The sequence below is a fragment of the Oryzias latipes genome, chromosome 12, assembly GCF_002234675.1.
Source record: "Oryzias latipes chromosome 12, ASM223467v1".
Taxonomy (NCBI): Eukaryota; Metazoa; Chordata; class Actinopteri; order Beloniformes; family Adrianichthyidae; genus Oryzias; species Oryzias latipes.
This window is the reverse complement of record NC_019870.2, coordinates 3,797,790-3,818,883: the sequence shown is the minus strand read 5'-3', so window position 1 is coordinate 3,818,883 and position 21,094 is coordinate 3,797,790. Positions and strand designations below refer to the sequence as shown.

Below are 21,094 nucleotides of genomic sequence, written 5' to 3'. Positions count from 1 at the left end.
CAGTTCAGTGATGTCATTTTCTGCCAACATTACAATCTTTCGTCCAGTTGTCTTACAGTGATACCTTTAAATAATCAGCAGGTTGAGCTGAAGCACTGGGTGTAGCGACCGTCAAACCAAATCTATATTGATTCACCATAAGAAAGACCACTCTTATTTCAGGGCACCTATGCTGGGGCTTTATTATTCAACCGCAACATTTTACAAAGGCAATTTGGAACAACCTTCATTTATAATAAACTGCCTGGTTGTACAAACATCCAGCTTTATAGTTTACAAACAATTGTGTAGAGACTGATTACAAAAACAAAAATGCGTCTTTTGTCAGGTATCTTTTCTCACGCAGCAGCAGAAGGCCACAATGACCGCTTTAAGCCTTAAGTTACGTTCACACCGGGCATGTGACGCGCTTTCAGCACATGGTGTTCACATTGGACTGTCGCTACCAGATACTAGCACACGTCAGCCACCTACAGTTGGAAGAGGCTTGTTTCCAAATGTTGAAGCGGTGCAGATCTTGTTCCAGGTTTTTTTCCCTTTCTTTCACAGCTTTATTCTGATAAATGAAAGCCTTGTGTCATGTCATTCCAGCCGGGCACAAACCCCGGCTAAGTTCTCCTCCATGATGCCTCCGTAAGGGAAAAGGGACGTCGTCCAAACGTAACTTACAAATCTAAGTCCCCGATTGATCAAAGTGCAACTGGTTTCACTTTAAACGCACATTCAGTGTCTGTGCATTTTGTACATCGAGCCAGGAAATGGTTGTAAACATGCATGGCGACACGTGGAAGCCTGAAACATGCATTTATGCGTGTTGACGTGGACTTTTCAGTGGAAGTGGTCACTTGAACGCGTGTTGCAGAGGCTGATGTGAGCGAAGCTTCATAGAGAAAGCCAGGAAACGCACACACAGTCAGAGCTACCATTTTTCTGTCCAGGACGTTTCGTAAACCATAAAGTACTGAAGTCCCCGTCTGGCCCTCCCAGAGCAGCACACGCCACACGCGTGTTAAAATACCATAATGACTGAACGGCAGCAGAATGAACGGAAAAGGAGACCAGGATGAAGATATTTTGTTGTTAGGATTAGTAAACATCGCTTTTCAAAGTGGACAGTCTGCCTTTAGGGTTATGCAACAAAAAAACAAACCATGTCTGAACTTTGGCAGAGATAGATGTGCATGTTGTGCATGTCAACGGAAAGTGTTTTTGAGAAAGTGAGTTTTAAACCGGGGGCGGTGCTGGCAGCGCACTCTTCCTGGAAGGGGCTGTTCCTCACTTTGTGACATCACAATGTGAGGACCCACCGGTTTTTGTGTGTTGGGAGGGGCTGGTGCTCAGAGAGCAGGGCTTTGCACTTTGGTAAACTTAAAAGCTCATAAAAGTTGATTTTGCGTGGCATTGGCCCCTTAATCAGGTGCGTCAGACTAACTGCATCTGTAGTGTCCGCTTAAAATGTTAATATTTAGCACAACTCAGACATTTGCTATTCTTCTCAGAACTGCAGTTTGCAAACGATGTACGAAATCAAACCCCCCTGGTGGTCTTGGGAGAAAAGTACACTGAGAGGAGTGCTGAGGCTGCAGAATCACTGAGGGCTTTAGAGGCTGCTGTAATAACACTAAGGCTGCTGGGTAATCTGCTCTTGGCGAGAGGGGAACAAAAAAAATAAAAAAGAGAGCTTCACTGGCAGATCCTTTACTATGCCATCATCAGTACCACACAAGACGGGGAAACTGATGTCAGTACCACAACAGCGGGCTCCAGTAACAACACTCAGGACGCCAAACCAACCAGAACCCAGCAACGTAGCCGCTAAGCTCCCTCCTGCAAAGAGACGGCCACACAGTCCAGTGAGGCCTAAACCGACTTAAATAAAGCGCTTGGACAGATGGCCTTCGTTTCTGTGCGCCTCAGTGTTTCACCTTAATCTGCTGCCGCCGCAAAGTCGCCACCTCCCTGATGTCTCTGAAGGGCTGGAGCAGGTAGTGGTAGAGCTGAGTGGTGGCTTCCAGGAGCTCGCCGAAGGCGGCGTCCTCCTCGGGGTAGACCTGCAGCAGATCCACCATGCTGTCCATGGCCCTGTGCTTGTCCAACACCTGATGGGCAGAGACAAAAATACAATAAAATAGAGAAAACTTAACAACAGACACATTTTTAAGGGAACTCCTCAAGATCATTTCTATGAATGACTGTGGAGCGAGGATTTTCAATTCCAGTCCATCTTTATCTTCATCACAAATAGATTTTCTATTATTGGCGTTTCCATAATCTTTGCATCACTATAAAAATGTACAATCTATGCATTTTTATAACAAAAATTTTCTTAAATGCAAAGATCTGCTTCATTCTTCATTCAGCAGTAAGTTGAACAGCTGAACCCTCTAGAGCAGCATTTCATCAACATGTAGCATCATCATCTTCATCCACTGCTTTCAGGATATGTTTTTGTTAATGAACAATTGCAGAAACTTCCAACTCACTTTTGGTTTTATTCAAATAAATGTCGTCATCAATAAACACGTGAAGTTATGGAAGGAGATTTACACTTTCAAATTTTGACTGTTTATTTGGTTTTAATCCCAAAATGTTCACTTATTGAGTAGATTTGTGTCAAACTTGTGTCTAAAAAAAACTCTTCTTTTTATTTTTAAAGCTTTTCTTTTTGACAGTTCTTACTGTTTTAGGTGAAACATTTCTCCTTGAATCAGAGCAGGATGAAAACATGATCTAAAAAATGGATTTGGGTGGTTTTTATTCATCTGAAAAAGGATGCATGCCACAGTAAAAACATTGAAACAGTAGATATTCTCAGACAAATGGTAACATTTCACGTACGGTCTGATAATGTGGTCCTAATAACTAAATACTTTATTATTATCAGAACAAAAATAGTTATTCCATATGGTATTTTCAAATGGCGTGCCACAAGGCTCTGTTCTTGGATCGCTACAGTTTAAATTATAAATTGAATGGACTGTCTAACATTCATAGTTGCATTTTGTTTGCTGATGATACAAGATTATTGTGCTCTGGTGAAAGGAATAAATATGTGGAACAACTTCAGTAACTATCGGTAAATGTAAAACATCAAATAACACAAATATATATAATCACTAAAAAATATTAAAGTTTTAACTTAAATGTTTAAAGATAAATCGTTTTGCGTTTTTGTTTTAATTATTCATAGAAGAGTTTTATCTTTGGGTTTGGACTAATTTGTGTTGCTTTTAATTAATGAAGGAGGTAGAAGTACATTTCATTTTTGCTACTTTTTATCACAAAATTGTTCCTCCTTGTTTTGCAATTTTTGAGAATTTTTATTTTCCTTTTTCTTTTTAACTAATTAAAAATTTTTTTTTTTTTTTTTAAAAACCTAAGTAAAATAAAAATAAATGAATATATCTTATATTTTATGGCTAAATTTGGGAACTTTTTTATTTTACCAATAGATTTGTACCGCTTTAATTGTTTGTTTTTAACATTATATGAATCTTTCTTATTTGGGTTTCTTTGTTGCACAATCAGAGAAAATGAAAAACGCTGTTGCTGTTTATTAAAGCAGCTGAGATGCTTTAACGTTCACGTCCTCCAGAGGCAAACAACAATCAGGTATCTAAATGTTGTTCTTACATATCATTACCTCCATTAAAAAAACATTAAATGGAAGATAACATTCAAAAGAAAGGTGAAATGTTTTCACATAAGCTGAACCTAAAGTTTCCAAACCTTTTATTTCAGAACAAACTTTCGTCTTTAGCGCTAAAATAATCGAATGAAGTTGGCACTTTAGGAAAACGTCAAAGCAATGAAGCGCCTCACTGTTCGGTCACAGTTAAAGTGGTCGACATGATTTTCTATTTCCTGAAAGCAGAGAGGCAGATCAGCCAAATCCACAAACCTGTGTCCTTTTTTATAAAGCAGGTCCTCCAACTAACAACAGAGAGAGACCGGCTTCAGGATTGATCCTGGAAATATTTTGGAAAGAACAAAAACCGTCTCCAATGGTAGAGTTCATATCCAGAAGGCATTCAAGCGGTGAAAAAAGGGTTTTTTATTACTTCTAAACATGAGAACCCTGGAGACGTGCAGAATCAGAGGGACCTGCCCAACTTTTCTGTGGAAAAGATTCTTCAATTCTGTGATTTAGAATATTTTAAACGTAAAAAGTCTTCGCCTCAACTTTTATTATTTAAATAACAAACGCCCTACTGAATGAAAAATGTACATAAACGATTGCATAAACGGCCTAAAGGAAGAACGATCTGCACATTGAAAACCCAAAGAACAAATGTTTCACAAACTAAACGACTGACATAACCAACATCCTACAGAGCAAACGATTTCCAAAACGATCCGCAAAACAAACAATCTGCTAAACGAAGAACTAATGACATACAGAACGGGCGATTCACACAAGCGGTTTACAAACACACCGTTCAGAACCAACATTCCTCTTAAGAAAATGATAGAATATGGAATAAAACGTGTGCCTGGCAGAACAAACCTGACTCTCGGGTCTTAAACTGAAGTTTTTAATTCTACTCGCTTTACTTCTTTTGATTCATCTCCACCTTTAACCATTTACACTGAAATGAACCACATGAGCGCATAGAAAGTCTAATGTGGTTCATTTCAATGTGAATCCCTAAAAGAAAGTTTGCTCTCATTGCTGGTGTGCATTGCCATCATGATTTTGTTTTTTTATCCTGCTCAGGGGTGGTTTTGGTACCTGCATGATGTTTCCTGTTGGTTTGGTCCAATAAGAACCCAGAATAAAGAAAAACCAGAGCCTGAAATGTTTTGGCGTCTTCTCCGGCACGACCCAAAACTGCCAAACTATTGCTGAGATGTGAGCGTTGGTCCTTCGGTTAAATGTGTGCCGTTCGGGTTCGTCCGGCTTTGTTTTATGGCGGCATCACTGGAAGCGGGAGCGGTAGAAACACCCGGCAACCGTGAAGAGCGCGAGAAGGCCTCCGTTCGCACGGCGCACGTCTGCAGCCAGGTGTTGTACCATAAAAATCATTGAGTGGCGAACAAGGAGAGCAGGATGGGCTCCAACTGTTGCCGATTCACACCACATGTCCGACAATTCACAGACTCTTCCTTGTTCTGAAGGAAAAACGTCCAAACGGCTTTTTGTTCACATAAAAGTACAACTGGGCTCTCGGGAGGCAGCAGCTCTTATTCCCAGAGGACAATAGCCGTCCTTCACGGCGGCCTCGGCTAATATTGAAATGTGCCACCGCCGAGCCATCATCTAAGGGGCTGAAGAAAGTGCTCTTCTCTGCAGAAATCCACAGACATGAAAGGGGGCTGTTATATTTAATCCAGGAGGATTTTCCGAGGCCCTCCACGGTGGGCACTGGGGCGGACACTGCACAATTCAGCCCCAACACTGCTTCCACTGTTTACTTTGGCTCAGAGTCTCCGTGGCAACCGGCGGCCAACCACACACCCCCTTCCCCTGCTGCTCGTCCAGGAAAACCCCTGAACTAAACGAACCGGCTCTAGTTGAGGCAGGACTCAAATCTTCTCAAATGTGCGAGTTTTGAGGAGCCGCTCTTAAAACACGAGCAGACCGGGAGGGTTTAATAAAAGAAAAAGGGCGTAAAAACCGCGTGACCTTAAATTAAAAACAGTTGGGAGTGTTCCAACACTAATTACACTAATTGGCAGTAAGCCACTCATGTCATTCTCCAAACTTCAGATGTAATCCTCTAAAGCAGCTCAGACCTTCAGTTTCTGAACACTAACATGTGAGGCCGTCACTCGCCAACGGTGGGCTTGAGGCTTTGTTTTACCTCGATAAAACGGGACGTTAAATTTAGCCTTTAAGGCCCTCCTTTATTCAAGTAGAGCAATAATTACAAGACATTCCTGCAGGGCGTTCCAGCTGATTATTACAGACTGACTGCTGTCTGCGACAAATCTGCTGTTTTCTTTTGACTCCTGACTGATGCACCGGGCTAAAAGAGCGCAGATTTATTGCCGTTTAATGAGACGGGCTTTAAAAAAGATCTTTTGAAAAATAGATTCCCATTTTAAAACACTGAAAAGAAACTTTCACATCCTCAGAATCAACACAAAAGAACCATATCATGCCAAAGCGTGAGCCGTAAAACCAGCAATAATTGAGTTTGTTTTCATTTTAAAACCTCATAACTTGTTAACAGATCTTTTTTCTTCTTCTTGCATCTCTACTGTGGGTAGATGAGAGTAAAAGTTGAACAAAATTCCAACCACTTTTGATTTGTAATCCAACTAAATCTCTCCTTTGTTCTGGTTACCTATAAATTGGGGTAAGGGTCAAAGGTGGGATCCACCACCTATAGTAAAAAAACAAAAAGAACTGTTTTAATAACCCAGCTTCTGTTTCACATCATCTAATGGTTATCAGCGTATTATCTAAACCTATAACTGTATTAAAGACCCACTTTGAGAAAAAGGTGAATTTCTAATCAACTGCTGCCCCTCTGCAGAAACTATGTCCTAGATTATTAACCTTTGGCAAAAAACGTCATAATAACAATTAAAAGTCCACTGGAAACACTTTGAAAATAGATCAAAAGATGATAGCAGTGGGATTTTAAGACAGGCGCACACATCCACACACTGTCCATCTATTTATCTTCTAAACCCAAAGAATCCCCTTTGGAGTCATGGGGTTGCTGGAGCCTATCCTCAGCTGTGGCGGGAAAAAAGCTCGGTACACCCTGGATGGTTCACCAGTTCAGCCTAGCACCACATCACAGCACTCAACAACACAAACACTGACATTTCCCAACTAAGAGACAATTTAGAGGCACACACACACAGTTTTTGTTAAATGTAACCAGTTGTTACGAATAGAAATGCCATAAACGTGTTAAGGACGTGTCACACAGCCACTATTTACATTTTGTAGATAGTGCACAGATGAAATTAGACATACGTGAAAATATGTGGAAAAAGTGGGAAAAGTTGTGGTCTTTTCCTGAAATTTTCACAGATGTATCACAAATGTTAAAACCACGGAAGTAGTACAAATAAACACAATTATAAATAAACATGAAGTGCAATAAACGTGAATATTTATATGCAATTCATAAGTGATTAGTGCGTCAGGTAAGAAATTTTACGTGTGCGGTATATGCGATATAAAGGTTATACACGCATAAAAAAGTCTGTTAGGAAAAGCCACAATTTTGCATGTGCGTCTCACAAAAATCACGCAAACTTGAGTAAGATTGACATTGTATTTGTTTATAAACTACGTAAAATACACACAAACTGTGCAATTCTGAAACGAACCGAAATTTTGAACAGCTCAAAACTGAAATCACATCAACATCCGTTGGCTAAAAACCCCAGACGGACATCTGGGCGCGTGGAGGGACGACGAACCCGAGAAAAACGTATGAATCGCTTTAATGACCAAAACTTCAAACGTGGAAAATGTGCAAAATAATTTCAGAAGCTGTTTCCAGCTTCAAACCAACCCTAGCCCTTTGCAGTTGCATGCTTATATCTATGAAGGTTTAAAAACAAACTGCATCCACTGCTGCCTGGTTCCAATTGTCTCTGCTGTCCATTAACAGCCAAAAAATAAGAAAACACATGTCCATAACTTCCTAACATGAACAAATAAATGCTTAAAAATGCTTCCCCCCATAGCCTGCTTGGCCTATAACAGCCTGAGCTTTTCCGTCATCACCATCAAAAAGAGGTGTGTGTGTGTGTGTGTGGGGGGGGGGGGGGGTGTCACTAAAATCTCCCTCAAAATAAAAGATTTGTTTTTTTCTGTTTATTGTTAAACATACAACAGTTTAGCAAGAAATTGAAGCAAAAAAGTCTGTTATTAAAAAAACTTTGTGATGCATAAGGAAAACAGACTATTTGACTATATACTCAACACATTAACAACACAACTAAAACCATAAACATGTCAGAAACACACTTTCACCCAGACTAAAGGTTAAAATAAGCATCCTGTCAAATTCATTCCTCATCTGCCGCGTTGATTCGGTTAAACGTGCCGCTGATTTCAGCTCAGAATAGCAGAGAACCGCGACCTGCAGGCGGTTTGTGTTGTATGCACAAAAGAGCAGCCAAAGCAGATGTCAGCAACGTCTGAAAACAAACGACTCCGCCACCCGCCGCATGGCAGGACGACCCAACGACTGGATCATGGAAAACAAGCGTGAACAACTGCAAACACAGCAACACAAAACGCACACTTTCATTCACAGAAAGGAGCGACACTAAAAAAACTGAACTTATATTTTTCAAAGAAAATCATCGTTGTGAGCCAAAAGAAAAAGAGGTTTGTTGTGTGTTAAAGGTGAGATTAAACCCACAGGGATTTCTGAGGTTCCGGTGTTGCTTTATGTTGTCGCTCACTCACAGCAAAAAATAAATGCAAATTTATTTCCAAATGTGACTTAAAAGTCACATTTAGAAATAAATTTTCATTTATTTTTTTAGTCACTCTGCAAAAATCAGATGAATTCAGGAGTTACTAAAAAATAAAAGCTCTAAATTATTACACGTGTTCTTAACATGTTCCGTGTTAAAATTTGAAACTCATTTCTAAAAATCTGAATGATCTTTGAAGTTCCTCACTTTTACTGTAATAACTAAAAACAATTATCTTCTATCATGTGTTACTATTATCAGGATGCTGGTGTGGTTTGTTTAACAAATGGGTTACACATAAACCCATTTTGACCGCCGTATGGTCAATGATTGACAGATGCATGCTGGGTAGCTAATCTGGCCGCATATTTGGGTTGGTTATCTGTGAGAACGGGGTGTGGGGGGGTGAAGCAGCGTCTCGTGTTGGTGCTGATAAGACCAAAGCAGTGATTGACGATCTGCAGCGGCTCCATAAACCAAACAACAGCTACATGTTGTGAAAATAGTCCGTCTGTTTTAGAGGACTTACTCCAAAAAAAAACAATAAAAAAAGGACCAACATGTTTCAGTTTTATCAGGACTGATTGAACTTCTGAGCAGATCGTTTTGGAGTGAGAAGGTTTCATGTCATCATGGTGGGTACAAATGAGTTCATCGGACTGTAAAACACTCAAACGCAGCATTTAGAAGCAAAAACTGAATCTCCGTTAAGCCGCCGCCTCGTTCGTGCAATCCTGGAAAATGGAGATGAAACACTGATGGTTCTGCTGGATTCATGTTTTCCATATTTAGTCAGCTTTAAAAACAATGGACGGCTCAAACCCCTCCCTTCTCATGTTCCCAAACAGGAAGTACTATTGCTTCCTGATACGGGCGCCGCCATGTCGACAGCGATTGGTCCGAGTCGCTCCAATCACAGTCAACTTTAACATGGCTGGCGCCCGTATCAGGAAGCAATGGTGTGGAAATTTTCTATGGGTGATGTCACACTTTGATTGTTTTTACAGTATATGCTAAAAACGGACATTTTGAAAAAGAAAATTATTTTAAATCTGCTAAAAAAAAAAGGTTAAAAAACAAAATGTTTTTGGCAAAGTAGAGCCTGGAAATGTTCGCCTTTGATCTCAACCTTTACGTTAACCTTTTAACACCAGTGAATATGCGGACGCGGCTAACGTGTAGCGGTGTCAGACTGTGCATCATATAATTCCGGCCAGGCCCAAACCCCCTCCGTCATGATTCTTTTTCGGCTGGTTGACACTTGCGAGACTTTTGAACGCGGAGGCCCAAAATGCACGTTTCCATTGAAAGTGGTTACTTGAAGCATTAGAATTGGGTTGTTGTTCACCGTTGGGTCATGTACCCACAGCAAATCTCCTTTCACCATTTCGCAGAGAGTTTTCCGCTGGATGCCCTCCGTGACACAACCTTGAGGACCGGTACAACCTTGTGGCTACATGATTAGGCGGTAGAGCGAAGGGTCTTGGGCCAACCATAGATTAAGGGCATTGCAGACTTCATCCTTAGGAATCAAACCCTAATTTCTTGTTTTACAGTCAATCAGCTGAGCTATAGTTTGGTGTGCCTTATAAGCGACAGATGATCATTCAGAAAATATGGCACTTTCATGCCTCCTTTCCACTGAGCGGAATGGTACAGTCCAGTCCAGACCAGTCTGGTATTTTGACGATTCCATAATAACATGGACCGTTCAAGCCAGACCGAATCGTACCATTTTGGCGCTCCGGTTGGAATGACCTGCTAGGGCGGCGCTACTATTGAAACCCGCTGATTGGCTGAAGGTCACTATGACAAAAGAAAGCGGCTGTATATCTGTCTTCACCATCTTCACTCAAACATTAAATGCTTCGCTTCTTACGAAAAACTACAATCCAAGCGAGAAAAAAATGAGCCGCTGGATGACCTCCATTGTTGTTGTTGTTGTTGATAGCTTCACCCTGCGTGCGCTGTGACAGTCCAAGTTTGAGTGGAAACGTCTACCGGAATAGCCTGGACTAGGCCCGCCCGATGTATCGCAAATTGATCGCATCGTGATATCAAGCTGTGCAATATCCAAATCGCAAAAGACGAAGAAAGTTGCAATAACTGGTAACCTTAAATGTGCTAAAACATTTGGAGTTAAGTTATGTTGACTCCAATTTAAATAAACTGTTGCAGGGAAATGGAAATTATGTTGGATGTTTTGCTATTTCTTCATGCATCGCAAGTTATATCGTCATCGCAATATTGATCACTAATATCGCAAATTTTCCTCGTATCGTGCAGCCCCAGCCTGGACCATTCTGAACTGGACCGGACCATACCGCACTGCTCTGTGGAAACGAGGCTTTTTTTTCTTCCCGACTTTGGACAACATAACAGGTTTCCGACAATTTAAAGCGCGCAATGTGAAACCAAACCCAACCGAATGATGGTTGAACGAACCCGACACTCCCCACACATCAAAACGGAATCTACCGGACTTTATCCTGGAAAATGATCACCAAGCAGCTCTTTGTTAAACTGTGTTTCACGACCATCGCTGGAATTTCAGGACAGATCGGCATGACGACAGACAAGGTGTGGGTTAGAAAAGTGCGGCTGTGACAGTACAGGTGATTGTTCTGTCATCAATTTTCCTCACAAGGCTGCTTTCGTATCAAGAAGCTCAAACCAAAAGTGCTGGAAGGGTTTTACAGACGTTCCCTGAACTCTGGTTGGGTTTGTTGTCTGTCTCAGCAGTTAGGTAAGCCTGACAGTCATGCCTCCCGAGCTAAATATATGGTTTTCAGCTGAGAAGGAAAACCAACCCAACCGCTTTGTCCGTCCATCATCCTGTGACTCCACCTCCGTTTGTTCTCCTGCTTCAAACCCCAGCCAGCTGGGCAGGGATGGCAAATGACAGATCAGGTTTCTGGCTTTGTGGACGTCCAGCAACAGATGGTGGATCACAGGAGGACAAAAGGAGGAAGCAGAGCGCGGGTGGGTGTACTCATGACCCCTGACAGCAGCAGACTGGCGTTCGGAGGTCTACACGTGAAGGGTGGAGGAAACGGGCAACTCCCACCTCTTGCATGCGCCGTCTGGCCGCATCCACAGCATCCTCGTGGCCCTTCTGCCTCAGCTCCCCCAGGCTCTCGTAGTACTCGTCCGTGTCCTCGTTCTCGGAGAAGAGCACCTGGGAGAGGATCTTCCAGCCGCAGGTGTCCAGGGCGTGACCCAGGTACACCTGCAGCTGGTAGCACAGCGAGTCCGTCTCCACCTGCGGCAGGCCGGGGGCCCCGAACAGCACCGTCCACACGCCGGACTGCCCCTCCGGGAAGGACGGCAGGCACGGCTCCAGCTCAGAGTTGACGGCGCACAGCTGCTGGTGGACGGCCCGCAGGTCCTGGAAGGAGAACAGTCCGGCCCAGCTGAAGTCCTCCCGGCTGATGGTGCCGCCGTCCGCTTGGTCATCCGGAGACACGTCCACGGGGTCCGGGAAATCCACGTCCATCTCCTTAGGAGTCACGATGTCCCAGGACCCGACCGTGTGGCTCTCGAACGTCTTGACGTCCGGCTTCTTCTCTCCGGCTCCTTGACTCGGTCTGGCCGGACTTTTCGGAAGTTTCCCCGCGGTCGGTGCTGCCGCGGCGGGCGCCTCCGCCGTGGGGCTCCGGTCCAGGTCCAGAACGGTGGTCCGTCTCTGGACGGTTCTGTTGTGACAAGTTATGGCGAACTTTCCGTCGACGTCGTTCCACGCCACGATGAAGACGAATTTATGTTTCTCCTTCTCGTCGAACACTTTGGGCCGAACGGACACCCATCCGGACTCCAGATTCTCCTCCATGGCGAATGACATCTCATCCAGCCGCGATAAGCCTAATTATCGAGGAGAAAAAACGGCGGACGCGGGAATTCTAGATGCTATTAGCAAAAAGAAACACACACAGGGAAAAAAACAGCGAGCTAAATTTAGGATTTGAACAAAAGCTTCGTAAACAAACTGCGGCTGAAAACGCAGCTGAGGTCGTTTTTCCTCCGAGCGGCCAAACATGAAGTCCAAGCGGCCACACGAGCAGCAAACGCCGGCGTGACAAACACCGAAAAGCCGGCTAACTTTGGAGAATCCGAGTGTTTGTTGCCATAACGCTTCTCTGGCCGCCCGCGTGCCCGATGCCCGCGTGCACAGCGACTCTTTGTCCGCTCACACAATGCGGCCGTGCGACGCAGCTCTGCTTTAGGTGTCACGTGTGAGTTTGTGTTTACAAGCAGAGGGTGAATACGTCACGTCCGGGGAGGGATTTAAACCACATGGAACGTTCAGAGTCGGCCAGGAAAGTTGTAAATCAGAAAATGAAAATATTTTGCAAATTGAGTTCTTTAATTTAAAGCAAACCTCGAACAAAAAAGGTCAAGTAATTTTATCATGATTAAAAATAGATGATTATACATTGAATAATAGTTTTTTAGATTAAATGCATTTAATTTGTTAATATTTCTATATGGTTATCATTGTGAATATGTTATAAGGGGAAAAACTAAATTAAATTGTATAAGACCAACTGCATGTACAAACTGTACAAAAGTGTCAAAACAAGGGTAAACACTTGAGAATTATTATAAATTTAAAAAGAAAAAAATAAATCCCCCTTTCAGTTTTCTTTTCAAAATCAGACCAAAGAAAATGCATTTTTAGCAAGACTATTAAAAAACAAAACAATTTAGAGTGGAAAAACCAAGGTCTGTCACAAAAAAGGCTAAATTATTCACTTTTAGGGAAAGTGTCTAACTTTAATCCGTCTTTAAGTATAAAAGGTTTATTGAATAACTATTATTTACAAATGTTGTTTCCCTAAAGAAACCTACTAATACATAAATCAGCATTGTAACTCGAAAGGCTTTAAAGTGCTAAAGTAAGTCCCACGTTCTTTCCAGTACGTGAAGGCATCACTTTAGCCTAGAGGAGCTCTTGGACATTTAACAATTAAACAATCCGGCTAAACTCATTTAAACACTGTTAAGGTTTTTCTTTGTGATCTATATAACATTAAAAGGAAACGCGAAAAGTTATGAATATTTTCTTTTCAAATCTCTCTTTCTCACTGGGCGGACGTGCACGAGGAGCATAAACATCAGCACGTGGGCAAATCACTGACGCCAACAAGCACCGACAGTGACCCGATCAGCGACGGCGAGCCAATAGGGCCAAGATCGCTGTCCCTTTAATTAATGCGAACGTGCATTAATTAAAGGGCAGATTTCGCCAGTTTTCCTAGTTTTCGCAAATTTCATTAGAAAATCATTTCAAAAGAAATGAATAAATTTTCAACATTTAAGATACTTATAAAAGATTTTAGTGTTTTTTTTTTGTATCTTGTAATTCCATGCAATTCTAAGTATTTTTGTGTTTGTTTTGTTGTGTTTGTAAAACAGTATGACTGAGTCACAATTGGTTTTGAATTAGTTTCAGGTAATTAACCTCTTGGTCTCTTTATTTTGAACCAATACAGTTTTTTTAAACAAACAGCTGTTAATGTTTTTTAAGTTTGTCATTTTATTTTGGAAAAAATAATTTAATACAAAAACCTACTTGTTTTTCTTTTTTTCAAATATTTAGCCTATGCATTTACTTTAGTTCTTAGGCCTTCATAAAGAACATTTACTGAGGTGCAACAGTTCTTCATTATGTGCTCGACTAAACACATTTTTTGCTGAAAAAACAAAAACTTTGACTTATAAACAAACTGGTTTACAGTTCACCAGCTGCCTTGATTTTTCTTACTTTGAAAGTTAGCGTACCATCAATTTTGTATAAAGAAATTCCTTAAACGAGGTACTAAATAGCTCTAAAATATTAAGGTAAAGACTGCATTGGAGTAATGCATCTCGGTTATTTAAAACTGTTTATTTATGTTAAACTTTTTTAAGGTTTTCTGTGAATTCAATTAGATTTTTAAGTATAGAACATTAATTCAGTCAAAAATAATTAACAAAAACATATTTATGGAAGGTGGTCATGGTTTTACACACATTGCATTTCTGTACAGTTATGGGGTCCACACCACCATCCCTGATGTCTTTATTCTGAGACAAAATGGAAAAAATAAAATTCCTGTTAAAAGGATACAAAATAAGTATTTTATTAACAATTAAGCCACTTATTTAATTACATCTAAACATTTATTTGTTTGTTTAAATGAGCATTTTTATTGCTTATTACATGTGATGTATTTATTTTACCATTATTTGCATGACCTTAGCTTAAGAATGTAAACATGTTGAGTTATGAATAATATAAAAGCTGTCAACAGCTAATAATAAGGCACTTCCTGAATTGTCCACTAGGTGGCAGCAAATCCCAAACAAAGAGGCTGAGCTGTCACTGAACTGTGTTCTGAGACATACCCTCATATTCTTTAACCCTTGTGCTATCCTAGGCACTTTAACATTGGGAGTTGGGTCATCTAGACCCACTAGACAGTGCTCTGAACTTTTTTTCTTCAATGATTTGTGATCTTCACTGGTGTCCATGGATTACATGAAATCTTTCCACCTTTATCCACCTTTGTCATGGTGGGGAGAACACGTCAATGTAAGGGTGGGGTCATCTAAGATAGCACAAGGGGGGAAAAAAAAACTGAAAGACTACAGATATTTACTCAGTAGAGGATTTAATTTTTGCATTATAACATCATTTGATGGTTAGGAATTACTGAAGCAGTGTATCTTAGTATATTTAAAGTACAAATCATGTAAAAATCAGTAAAAATACTACGAAAGTCCTTCAAAGACGGATAAAATCCCACAAGAAGCTTTCAAAACTAGTTGATCCTGCAGGTTCAGGCTCAAGGAAGTCATGCATGCCAATTTTCCCTGCATCACCTTTTGAAGAGATTTGAATTGATTGAGGGGCTCTCATTGGCTCTGGGCGGCTTTGTCAAAGACAGCCTTGAGCTGAGCCTCGCTGGTGGCTTCCTTTGTTTGCATCAGGTCAGCGTGGCCTCTGGAGATACCCCAACAGTCAGGTTTGGACATGGCGGCGCAGAATGGACGTCCAGATGCGGGCTTCAGCGTCTCCCAGTATTCACGGCGAGCCCTTTGCAGATGGGAAACACAAAGGCATGCAGTTTAATGACCATGATGAAAACTGAAATTTTAACATGTTCTTGTGATGTGAGGACATTTATTAAGAAAATCAAGGTTAAATTTGCATTTCTGAGTACTTCTAGATTCAAATTGTTGTGAATTAGAAGCATTCATTTAGAAAAAGATTGTATTTATGATGTAGAAAATCCTCAAGCTCAGAACTGTTAGGGCGGGGTTGTTCCAATGGTCCCGTCCACAACTCAGAGGCGAATTTCTAATGACTTTCTGCTGCTCTGCAGAAACTGTCAGAGAAAACAACACAGGTTTTTTTTTTTAAATTACCATACCATTACCATAGTAACAACACTTTCATCAAAGGGTATTTTCTTTAGTTCCACTCCGATCATCTTTTGGTCTGTTTTCAAACCGTTCCCAGTGGTCTTTTAATGATGATGACGCCGTTGTTTAGTTGAGGAGCAATGCCGCCTCCTCTTCCCTTTTACCTGTTGCTGAGAGCTCAGAGCAGGGAGCTTGTGTATTTTCTACATCACAAATATGACCTTTTTTCAAACAGTGTTCTCATTTGCTCCTGACTCCCAACCGTTTGAATAAGGATATGCTCGAAAAATGCAACATAAAAATAATTCTCTTCAGACATGTCCTCCATCGCTGGAAAAATGCCACAAGAACATGTAAAAAAACAGCAAAAGCCTGTGGTGGTGATGTCATTTCATGCTAATTTGGGGTAGGTGTCACGTTAGAGCGCCGCACACATATGAACCCAAAGCTCGTCTACCTGGCCCTGACCCACGGCTTGGTGTGCATCTCCAGGCCGGCGCCCCAGCTGCCGTGCTTCTCGGAGGCGGGCGGCAGGAACCCGCGCTCGGGCGCCAGCTCCTCGGCCACGGCCCGGATGTGGTACGGCTCGAACCCGCAGCAGCCGCCGATGTAACGGATGCCGGCGTTGTAGGCGCCCCGCGCGTACCTGTGCATGTCCCATCGGGTCAACACTCTGGGCTCCAAAGCTGTAAAAAAAAAAAAACTTTATTGTACGTCTAAGTTTAGCCTCAAACTCCTGATAAAATTATCTGTAAGATAAGATTTGGACTGAATCTTGGCTGAAGCGACCTGACCTCGTGTTGCGTCATCATCTGACCTTCTTTCCAGTCTGTATTTAACTCCTCGTCTTTACTTGGTTTCATATTTCTTCGCTGCTTTTCTTTTTTGCTAATTCATCGTTTCAGAAATTCGTCAGAAAACGTCGTTCTTTGAACAATTTCAGGCGCATTTTGATCTATTTTGATAGTTAGAGTCACAAAGACAGCTCTAAATATTTGCTGATGTACACCTTTATGTGAACATTATGAATCTTTTTGTGTTTTTCAGTGTTTGTACATCAAAGTGGCCTCAGTGTTGCAGGAAAACCCATTTCAGGTTATGTGACGTCGGGAATGCAGACCGAACGGGAACTCCGGCAGGTCGATGAATCCTTGCCGATTGCAGTCGGGGGTGTGCAGGGCCAGCGGCTGGCTCATGTAGTGGGCTTTTAGCCCCGCCCTCTCCACGCCCTCCTTCATCAGCTTCACGGTTTTCACGCAGGTCTCCGGGTCAAAGTGGCAGTTGACCCCCACGATGTCTGCGCCTGCAAGGAGAGCCGCATCCAAAAGTCACTTTCGTGGAGCCGCTCAAACCGGATCCGGGAGTCCTGCTAAACATTAAGCCTGAAATGATGAAACCTGACATTAGCTGGTTGGAGGCTTTTATTGGTTGTGCTGTGGTAAACTGGTCTGGTTCCACCTGGACTTACACCGGTGTCGAGGCCGTGTTACGCAGCCACCACGTACATTCTCCACGAAGAAAATGTCAGTCTTTTCGTGATTCGTGAGTGATAAACGTCATTCATAAACGTTTCTGAATATATAAACTATGTAAAATACATGTTAACGGCGTAATTCTCAACCAAAGATCCCTCCATCCACCCATCCATCTTAAAACCGAATTCACGTAGAGACCCATCAGCAGAAACCTTCGATGGACATTTGCGTACATCGAGGAAAGACGAACGAAGAAACACGTATGAATTAGTTAGATCACGCATGCATCAGCGTGTGTGACACGGCCTTTAAAGAGATCGTGGCTACTTCCGTCTCTTCTTAATAATTAAGGAAAATTCCTGTACAATAACTGTAAAATACTATCTAGGATGGATTCGATTTAAAAAAGTCTTGCAGGAAATTTTGTGAAAGCTCCTAACACTTTTCCTGCCATGGCGGGTTTTCTGTGACAGAGGGATTGTGGGTTATAATTTCAATAAGTGACATTTTTTTTCTAAGATAAAAAATGCGTTCAGTCTGACTTGGATCAGTTGGACGTGTGATGTTTCGTCTTGATTTGGCGTTAGCGGCGTCGTGCGGTGCAGGTCGTACCGGCCTTCACCAGCCTGACGGCGCAGTCTCCGGGGCTGACGCCGTTCAGGTCCCCTTCCGGTCCGATGCACAGAGTCGCAGCCACGGGCTTCCCGCTGGTCTTCAGGATTTGAACCGCCCACTCTGCTTCCTCCACGTGCTCAAAGTACTGTGGCAGAGTGCAAAAAGAAGGGTCTGTTTAAGGTCGTTTTCACAAATTAAATTGAAACGAGTGAAGAACTACAAGCTTTGTGCGTTTATGAGGTTGAATCAACTCTCTGCACGGGGAGATGAAGGTTCCAAAAAAGATCAGGTTCCCTTCCGTTATGTAGCGGTAGTTAAATACAGAATCAAACAGGAGCTGCTTTTCAAGGACTTTACTTTCGCAAAAAATACAGACTTCTTCTAATCTTTTGTTCACTGACAGACTTTTCCTCTTTTCTATGTAAGGGTTAATGGCCGACGAAGTGTGCATTATTACTTTTTAACGCACGCCGTCCGTTGTCCAAATGATGAAGCAAAAAGTTGTTCTCAAGAAGCCGGCGCAGTGATACAAAACATTAAGGCTAGGTGACCGGAACTTCTTTTTTCACCGTGCGGTTAACAGGTTTTAATTCACACCCAGCAGCCAATCAGAATCGAGTATTCACCCGGACCATGGTATAATTTACTTTGTAACAAGAAGGGAATTCACATAAGGTGCATCCAGTGTTTGTTTTTTTTATTTTCTGAATATACCCACTTTAGTTTGTGTGCTAACAAAGCTGCTCATCCACATCAATACTCTCTCATGGAGTCTGATCATTTCTAGATCTATTGTAAAAAAATGTTCCTAGTGGTTTTTAATTAGGATTATGCTGTTTTTAGCCAAAATCTAAAAAAAAAAACCTCTAGTTTTCTAGGACATAGTTTTAGTTTTTCATTCGCAAAAGACAAAAAGAGGAAATTCTTCTTCCTGTTGTCAGGTGACTTATGTTTGTTTGTTTAAGACAGGAGCAGCACATGTATAAAATTATTGCCTTTTAGGTCCCAAAAAGACAAAAAAGTAAGAAGACAAATTAAATGATGAGTGAAAGGATAACAGAAAGAAGACAACAGCAGCATTTGAGCATTTCTGTTGTGTTTTACTCCACTTTAACACTAAGAAGGTTAAGTGCTACATGCTCTATGTAATTTAACACTTTTTTCACTGTTTTTTTTGAAATATTTTGTTTGAACTGTCTTTATTATTTTATCGATACTCATAAAATGTTCTATTCTTGTCTTAGGAGTTTTAAAATATATTTTATGACCCCATAAGGACAGTGGGACTTTATTTTAAAGTCAAACAAAATAATCTGTGAGGCAGTGGATTTTTTGTCTTACAAAAAAGTTTATTTTATTTTATTTAAATTAAAGAAAGAATACTTTTTTTTAACCGTAATTTATTCAAGTTTTCTTATTTCATTTATCTTTGCATAAAATTGTTGAACTATTGTATATTTATGAATATTTAATTTTGTAAAAAATGAGTTAGGAAATAGATATATTGTATTTTTTTGCTAAATAAACTTGCAGAAAAGTTTGAGGAGGAACTTTAACATAATGACGTCATCAAATCTCTTTGCCTGGATTCCCAGGTGAGTTTTTACCTCTGCGATCAGAAAGTCCACGTCCTTCCTGATGAAGACGTCGATCTGCTTCTTGAAGATGGCCTTCACAGCCTGCTCGCTCTCGCAGCTCATGTAGGACGGGGTCTGGGAGACCCCCCCCGCCACCAGAGCGTCCCCCTCGTTGGCCACCTCCCGGGCCAGGTCGCAGGCGGCCTCGTTGATCTGCTGCCCCTAAAGCGGAGACAGGTTGGGGGGGGCGGTCGTGTTGCGGGGCATGCGTGGGGGGCGCGCGCGCGCGCGTTGGCTCACTGTGAAGCGCTGCGTGTTGCCTCGGTTCTCCAGCTTGTCGTCGCTGGCGTAGAAGGTGAAGGTCTGCATGACCGTGGAGCCCGCGCGCAGGAACTCCCTGTGCAGCTGGCGCACTGCAACGACAGGGGATGAAGAGGAAGAGAGGATGAGGAGCGCGCTCCATCCGGTCACCGCGGTGCGGAGGAGCGCGCGTACCCGCCTCTGGGTGCTCGGCGGCGGCCTCGGGGGTCCAGGGTCCCGCCTTCACATAACCCCTCTTCTCCAGAGCGACCACGAAGCCTCCGTCCCCGATGATGACCTCTCCGGCCTCCAGGCGCTCCAGGATGTTCTGCAAACAGGAGAAACGCCGGTGCGTCAAAACTTTCCACAAACCGCTAACAGAGAGGCGCGCGCGCGGCGCACCTTCTTGGTTCCGGATGGTGCCATGGCTCCTGCAGCAGTTCTTTCAGCTCCAAAGTCCGTCTGAAAGGATCCTTGTAGGTGCGGATGCAGCTTTTATAGAGCAGAAGAGGAGCAAGACCGGCCTACCGCTCTGCATTTAAAGCGTCTCCCTCCCTCCCTTCACTTTTGTAAGAAAACAAATTCAACTAAATTTTTTATCAGCGATATCCTTTTATCAACAGACACACTGTCCTTGTGTTTTTCTTCTTTGTTTGCAAATTTTTTTTTCAGTTTTTTAACATCTTAAATATTTTTGTTAAGTGGTATTTTTGGCATTTCTTTATCCATTTGCGGCAATTCATTTAAATCGTTAAATCACCATCTTGTCAAGAACTGTTAAACAGTAGCTAAGAATCGATATTTTTTGCAACACTGCTTTGTAAAGAAGGGTTTCTTTAAAGTAATAAACAATTCTACGTCAGAAATAGAGAGATATGTGAACGATATGTGTAACGTCATTGAAGAATAAGCACAAAATACGTGAGAGATTAATCCAAAACACGTGCAAAGTATCTAAATAATATGCGCAAAGTACATGAAGATTAACTGTAAAAAAACATGAAGAATCAACGCAAAAAATAAACTTGTGCAAAGAGGAGAAAGAAAAAAATCCCTGTTTTTTGCCAGGATGGTGTTCAATAATGAAATATTTTTGAAGTACTGTTTCTTTACCCTACTGGATAAACATATTCATTCCAATTTAGGGAAAATACTTCTGATCAGAGAATAAAAGCTCAGCTGCAGGTTCAGCAGCTGCATCTATTCTCTCTGTTTATCCTGGTCTTTTTCTGCTGCTTAATTCTCATTTTAGTTTTTTCTTCCATATTAACATATTAGAGATCAAAACTCTGCTGTTTTGACAGATTTCTGTCCACGGTGAGA

The 21,094-nt window shown here is 41.9% G+C and overlaps 2 protein-coding genes across 2 annotated transcripts in view; both read right to left on the bottom strand.

The window, feature by feature from the left end:
• jmy (junction mediating and regulatory protein, p53 cofactor) overlaps positions 1 to 14,893 on the bottom strand; it is a 33,651-nt gene extending 18,758 nt beyond the window's left edge. Inside the window, exons 1-2 of the mRNA XM_011481464.2 lie at positions 11,465 to 14,893; positions 1,926 to 2,099 (exon numbers count right to left, since the gene is read on the bottom strand). Of these exons, the coding sequence (XP_011479766.1) occupies positions 1,926 to 2,099; positions 11,465 to 12,238 (948 nt within the window). The 5' untranslated portion in view covers positions 12,239 to 14,893. The remainder of the gene's footprint in view (positions 1 to 1,925; positions 2,100 to 11,464) is intronic.
• Positions 14,894 to 15,033: 140 nt separating this feature from the next.
• LOC101175580 (betaine--homocysteine S-methyltransferase 1-like) lies at positions 15,034 to 20,309 on the bottom strand. Its single transcript, XM_011481463.3, has 8 exons — positions 20,174 to 20,309; positions 19,967 to 20,099; positions 19,772 to 19,884; positions 19,502 to 19,693; positions 17,892 to 18,039; positions 16,925 to 17,107; positions 16,262 to 16,490; positions 15,034 to 15,475 (listed from the first exon to the last, which is right to left on the bottom strand). Exons 1-8 carry the CDS (start codon positions 20,195 to 20,197, stop codon positions 15,295 to 15,297), a joined length of 1,203 nt encoding a protein of 400 aa, XP_011479765.2. The 5' UTR covers positions 20,198 to 20,309; the 3' UTR covers positions 15,034 to 15,294.
• Between the last annotated feature and the right edge of the window lie 785 nt (positions 20,310 to 21,094).